General features: G+C 35.6%; 1 protein-coding gene across 1 annotated transcript; it reads left to right on the top strand.

Annotated features, from left to right (window-relative positions):
• Positions 1–737: 737 nt before the first annotated feature.
• On the top strand, positions 738–6305 carry LOTGIDRAFT_224800 (hypothetical protein; the record flags this gene model as incomplete). The annotated part of the gene is made up of 2 exons (XM_009048553.1): positions 738–983; positions 4021–6305. 2 exons carry the CDS (start codon positions 738–740, stop codon positions 6268–6270), a joined length of 2496 nt encoding a protein of 831 aa, XP_009046801.1. The 3' UTR covers positions 6271–6305.
• Positions 6306–7507: the final 1202 nt, after the last annotated feature.

Below are 7507 nucleotides of genomic sequence, written 5' to 3'. Positions count from 1 at the left end.
CAAATTCTATTGAAGAGTTTTAGTCTGAAACTTACTGATTGTGTACATAATCTGTTATAAGTTTTTGACTTAACAACACCACTAGTGTAGGTAGTACTATGGTGTTATATGGTGTATGAGAGAGTATAGAGGGAACGGCTCTCGAATGCACTAACTGAGGCTTGAGAAATTGATAAGCCTGATCCTGCGACACTCAAGGTTTATTCTCTTAGATGTGTTGTTTGTATGCTGTTTGCTCTCTCCACCTTCCTCATTGGCTAAATGTTACACAATGATTTGGACTTTACAGTTATTTCTGACTCATGTAAATTACAGAGTTTGTGTTTATTCTGTGGAAATTCTGACCCAGGCTGGACTTACAGATTCAGTTATTATAACTTCAAGTACTGTTATAGTGTTTATCATAAACTCTCTTTTTGATCAATAAGAAATTCATATTTATCGATTAGTTCATATTAACATTGATTTATTGCTATTCTATAATGAACTTGTGTATTTATCGGATGGTTTTGCCTTTTATTGATTTTTTATATTTTTATCTTTTCAGGTTGATTAATGATAAAATCTTTGTCAAGAATGTACATGAAGTTTGGTTGTGTCTAAAATAACGTTGTGGATAAGTAATGGACTTGCATTCCATTTAGTGTGGACTTTTTCATTCCAAGATACATATCTGTGTACTGGATTTATACTGAACCAAAATTGGCAAGATGGCTGCCACTCAGGAATTGTGCAAGATGTGTACTCGTGTTAAATTATTTAAACCTGTCTTTAGTTTATTTCTAATTATTTCATTGGTTAATCCAGGATTGTCGCTAGGAGACAGTAATTTGTTAAATCTCGTAGATAAAGCAGTGAATTCTGGGAAGAGTAATGATATCGGAATATTATGGGGAATCCCCGACGCCACGGCACACGTAGGACATTTTTTCAACTATTCCATTCCCAAGGATGCATTTAAAGGACAATCTCTTCAATATCAGGTGAGTTATTCCCCCTTTATTTATTTTTTTTCATGACAGAAACCATTTTAACATCTATAGATCTATTAACGCCAATTGTTTGCAACAATCTATCATTTCAAAACGAAGTTATCCATCAAAATACAAGACAGGAAATTTGTCAAATGTATTTTTTTTTTTTAATATTTCAATCCCTCAAATTATAATGTGACATAACTTACTCTGTCTGAAGACACCCATCTTTACAATGTCAAAATATTAGGATCTTTGTCTTATACCTTGACAGCAATAATCACCTTTCTTTTATCACGAAATGCAGCAATTTAATTGGATTGTACGCTGTTAATACAGCCAATCAGTCGTTCATTCTCCCTGTTAGATATTGCAACATTCGAGAATTCTGTAAAAGGAAATCGGATTTCAATGAATTGTCAAGAATTTGAATTAAAAAAGTCTAAAATAATCTAAAAGTAATGGAGTGCACTTAATAGAAGAAAGTCGTTCTATAAAAACGTCAATCAATGTTGAGATCTTTAAACGTAACATGATTGAATTGTTTCAATTGACGTTTCACTAATATAGATAATTAAGACAGGAGGCCATGTTAGATGTATTGTTAAATTGTAACGAATTTTAATACCTCTAGCTCTTTATTTGTTGTAAAGGATCTATGGTGTTTCTATGAATTTTTAGGTCAAGGGCTAAGCAGTGGCTGTAGAATTTAGGGAGTGACTCAAAGACATTTTTTTCTATGTGAAATGATTTAAGAGCTTTGAAAATATAAATCTTAATAGCTGTTCTGTAATAAGGCAGGGCACTCCTCCAAACTTCTACATCTATAATTCTCACACACCCATTCCTCCTGTCAGTGATACAGTTCAGATGAGCCGACATAGTAAAATATTCTAGTCCCATGGGTACTCATACCTTCATACTTTCTGAGCATCATAAAAAATTCTTAATAATCTTTTCTCCTTTTAAAATAATGAGAAATTGTAAAAGATAAGACTACATGAAATCCATCTCTAAACTTTTCTATTATTTATTAGAATTCTGGAATTTGATAAAGTCAGCAGAAATTCGAGCAATGTAACTGAGGAAAAAAATGTTACGTTTTTAATTTCATCTGATGATAATATAGTACATGTTTGGTTTAAAGTTGGGATACCGGCCTTCGACAAATTATTTTGGTATGCTGAGTAAAAAAAACACTTTTCAATTAAGCTATGTACCCAGTGAGAGGTTGACATTTTGTATTTAGGAAGGGTAAGCAGTGGAGCATGCCCTGCATTGGAAATATTGCTGTGCAGCTCAAAACTCACCCCTTGTTTGACTTAGGATTGAGAGCTTAAAGCTCACAAATTAGAAATATAAAAGTGATACGTCAACAGGCAAAATGTTTTAAATAATTTATTCTAATTCTTTCTAGATTTCAAACAAAATTAGGAAAAAAACTAAATTTTTATCTTCAACCTTGAAATATTTCCGGTCTCAAATGAAATTTTGATTCAAAAGACTTTCTGAAAAATTGAAAAGGCTTTCATGTAACCTTCCTTCCAGCGAATGATGTTTTAACATTATCCAGAAACATTGTATCATGTCATTTGACTAGACAAAAAGGTCTGGATAATTGATAATAAACTGACTTGGTTGTCACTTAACATCTATTGGTTATAAAAACTCGTGAATAGTCGTCTAATACAAGAGATCAGTAGGCAAAAAAAGAAAATAGAATTTTACGTTCTGTGATGATTTTCTTGTGGTGGATTTGAAATGAGTTTTGGAAAAAATTAGAATTTTTTTTTTTATCAAATTTTATATATTCTTGATGTCCCATGTGAAAACCAAATAACTAGATGTAATAACCGAATTGTTGAAGACTTTGAAAATTTCTTGTTTACTTTCTGTATCTAATGCTTATTCAACAAAATCCCAAGTGTCTTTCCCATTTCATTTTATAAAACTTTCAAATTTAGAATTATATTTAATTAGGACACCCCATCTTTAAATATCTCTCACAGCATGAAGTACATTAAGTTCCTTTCAGTGTTAAAAGTTAAAATTCTTTAACGTGAAAACTAAAAACATGCAGACGTGAAACACAAACACCAGTCATCATTCTGTGCTCCTTATCTTCAATCTAAATTAGAGAATGCGTAACTCTTCAAGAAAGAAGGTCTGTTAGGTATCAAAGCTGATAAAAAAAAAATTCACGATTTTAGACAGTTGCCTTTTATTTTTTTTTCGAGATTTTCTGAGCTTTTAAACTCTGAGTAATTATAGAGCCCACTGGAATAATTTTTGATTTGAAATTCAAAATTAAATCTAATTTTTGGCAACAAAAATCTCATCTGCTAGGTCACAAAGTAAAGAGTTAAAAATACGGATACATATCTATAGTTTAAGGTGACATTTTTGGGGGTCACAAAGTAAACTTTTCTACACATTATAACCACTGAGAACTGTAAAGTAAAGCTAGGTCTGAAGTCTTTAAGCTAGCTTTCATTTGGTCCCCGATAAATTGCCAATCACAAAAACAGAGGTTTTCAATTCCAGATGAGTGATGGTTCGGCAATTTGCCCAATGCAAACACACGTTTCAATGAATCTTTAGATGGATAGGTCCAGTAGAGGCCAGAGAATTGTCAGTGGGGGTTCACTGCACTGGATATTTAATAACTCAAATATTGTTATTGAAATTGGGGAGCCAAATAAGTCAAATCTCAGTTTACTGACTATATGATTCTATATGAGTTCCACCAATACTACTTCAGAATCAGAGTCCTGCCTCACCCATTATCACTCTCAAGCAAAAATAAATTGTTTTTATTTATCTTTCTGTGTGGACCTTGTTAGTTGACACCCCTGTCTTGACTGTCTGTCTGTCTATTTTCATAATATGAGTGAAATTTCTGATGATGTTTTTCTACCAATTCTAATTAGATTTTACAGTCAAATCCCATGTCTGTCTGTCTGTCCATTCAAATTCTTTTTCTGAATATGTAGTAATGTTGTTTTTTTGACCAATTCTAAGTGTTTTGTTATTTTTCTAATTGCAGGTAACAGAAGCTGGTAAAAACATCTTGCCGTCATGGTTGAGTTTTGACCCCAAAAAAGAAGTTTTACAAGGAATACCCCTACCAACTGATGTAAAACAACACTATATTGAAGTCATTGCCACGGATAAAAACAACCAGAATGCCCAAGCTAAAGATATCTTCACCATTGACGTGGTTACAGAAAGAAACAGCCAACCAGCTACAACACTGACCTTCGTTAAGGGAGGACCAAAAATGGTACGATGCAAACGCGAGCAACCTGAAACAAAAGTTACCATAATTTTGGATACCGATTTAGAAAAATTAACCAGCAATGGACGATTGGATTTACTGAATCGATTTTCATACTTGAATCTGATTCCTGAAATGTTGAAAATGATTCCAGTTAACGGCAACCCGATCACCGATGACACAGCCTTGGTGTCCGGGCCTGGAAACGTCAAGGAACCCAAAGAATCTGGTGTGTTTGTCTCATGGAGAGTAGGTTGTGGAACTGTCGATCCTGGACATTTACCGATTCTTCAACAAGTTGAAGCTGAGGCTCAAAATGGACAGTTAGCAGAAGCTTTGAAAAATGCGATCCTCAGTTGGCACGTGACCAACAGTCGTTTCCAAGAGCATAAACGTCATCGTCGAGCTATCCGCGCCACTCCATTAGCGACACCTGGTGTTCAACCAACCATTCCCCAGGAACCTCCAACTATGACTAAACCAGGTGATGAAATGACCCGTCCAGTCATCGGTGAAGCCTCACCAACGTTCAGCATCCAACCCACCCAATCCATGACCACCATGAAAACTGACGAACCGGGAAAACCTACCCCAACCATGCCCATGAAACCTAAACCAACTGGTGGCATCCAACCATCTCAAACTACTCCAGAAACAACAGACCAAGACAAAACTATGCCGTTACCCAAAGAAACCATTTTCCCAACCAAGACAGACACCGATTCCAAACCTACTGATTCCAAACCAGGATGTATCCCCAATCTTCCACCAAACGTCGAGAATCCGATTGGTCGAATTGAATTCATGTCTGGTGAATTTCATAAATATAAAATTCCAAAGGATACTTTCAGTGATTGTGAAGTCGGTAATACCAGAAATTTGGAATTGGAACTCTACGCCAACTCCACAGATCCTATTCCTAAATCCTATTGGATGAAATTGGATCATAAACGACAGCAATTGGTCGCTTTTCCAACACCAGGTGATTCCGGAGTTCACAAGTTCACACTCGTTGCTAAGAAAGGCATGAAGGGATTGATCGGAACGCATTCATTCAAGGTCAAGGTTAAAGGTGGCAGTCCGAAACATTTGGCGAACATCAACCACGAAGTTTCCATCACTTTGGACGTTGATTACGATAAATTTATGTCAAATATTACCAATCGCCTTCATCTTGTTAACCGACTCGCCAAAGCTTTCGGGGATCGTAACCATAACTCTATCCAGTTAACAGGAATTGAAAGAGGATCTGTCATCATAAAATTCACCAACACTTCTCTGTCAGGTTCCGACTGCCCTGTTCAAGATCTGAAAGATATGTTCAGTAAGTTCATGAACGACGACGGCACAATTAAACCAGAAGCAGAGAAGGCCCTGAAACCTTATAAAATACAGCAAGCTGGTACCATCCCTAAAGGAGGCTGTCTGAACAACCCTGATTTCCCTGAATTATTATCACCATACGTCAATCCAGAGCCAAAACCAGAACCAGACGATCAAACAACAACGCCCATGACCCCTGAACCCGAAACAACAACTGAGAAAGTTGCCACAGGATCAGCAAAGACGGGAGATGATATTTGGATCACTACTGTCGTTCCAGCTGTGGTCATCGTCGCCATATTGCTTATTGCTCTTCTGGTCGCCTGTATCTTGTACCGTAAAAAACGAAAGGGTAAAATGTCTCTTGAAGATAAGAATACCTTCGTTAATAAAGGAGTACCAGTCATTTTACCTGATGAGCTAGACGAAAACGAAAAACAGCAAGAATCTTCAAAACCTTTGATAATGGCTGACGAAAAACCTCCAATTACCTCCCCTGAATATCGTGCCGGATCGAGTGAAGCTTCAACACCCCCTGCCAATCATCGTAACATGATGGCTGATGATCCATATATCGAAGATGTACATTCTCCATTGTATCAGCCTCCTCCTCCAGTTCAATCAGCCGGTGGTAACAGACAACCGCGACCTCACATGCAATCATACAACAAACCAACCGCCTACGTGCCCCCATAATCCCCCTCACTTCCTGTTTCCACCTCTCTTGCTATTCGCAATAATTAGTGCATTACCTTCTCTTTGTATGGACATTTCATAAAAACTATGCAAAATCTCGGCTTCTGTTCTGTTAAATCATTTTGAAAACATCATAGTGTCTATATGAACACTTGTTTACTACTGCATTTCTCTCTCCCATATATGGTCATCATGTGACTTTCTGTGTTTTTATATTACCATATATGGAAATCATGTGACTCTCTGCATTTTTATAGCCATATATTGAAATCGTATGACATTCTGCTGCATTGCTATGTGGCCATTTTCCTGGAAGTAAGATTTCCAGTTGCTACATGGCCATATTGGATGATCATGTGACTTTGCAGTAGATATTTTGCCATGTGAATTTAAAATGAGATATCGTGAGATCTTAGAATGAAGTATGTAAAGTGAAATGTGGTTGGATAATTGAAATTGTAGTGAAATAGAAGACATAATCTGATTGGATATCTCAGGTCATTTGCATAATACTCAGCCAACCGGAGTGTTTGTTACTAAAGGTATATCATCATATGGATATTATATTCAATATTTATGGCGTTATAATTTTATTTACGGTGTTTTTTTAATCCATGATCGTAAAAAGAATTTGCGGAAATGAGAGCGAGCTGCTGAAACAGTGTTGGCTGACTTAAGTTTGTACTTTGATGACGAAGTTTCGGTCGTTCATTTCAAACTATCGCAGTCAGTTTTGTGGTTGGATTATCGGTTCCTTATTAAAGGGAGATAACTACGATCCATATCAAGTATAATAATGATATTATTTACATTTTTCCATGCTTTTGTTCCGTGTATCTGTCATTCTGTTGCATGCCTAAATTATTCAATGCCCTTTTGTAAACTCGTTTTTCATTGGTCAAATTTTTGATGATGTTATTTATATTAGGAGTGTTTTGATTGGATGAAAGCAATAAGGATGGCTGAATATGATTGGGTAAATTATGTTAAGAAGGATATTTGTTTGCCTCATTATATATGCGCATAATTATCAACTCATTACCTACTATATTTGCATATTTGAAATCATTATTTAATCTTTTTGAGATATTATTTTGACTGAATTAGAATTTCTGTTCTGAATTGATTTTTGAGATTTTGTTGTTTGTAAAATTAGAAGAGTAACACGATACTCTGATTGTTTGGTTTAAGTTTAAAAAAAGAAAAATAAGAATGCAGAAAATAATTTCCAAGCGAA

Source organism: Lottia gigantea, assembly GCF_000327385.1.
Source record: "Lottia gigantea unplaced genomic scaffold LOTGIsca_124, whole genome shotgun sequence".
Lineage (NCBI taxonomy): Eukaryota > Metazoa > Mollusca > Gastropoda > Lottiidae > Lottia > Lottia gigantea.
Note: the sequence above shows the minus strand (reverse complement) of the source record. Positions and strands in the feature narration are given on the sequence as shown.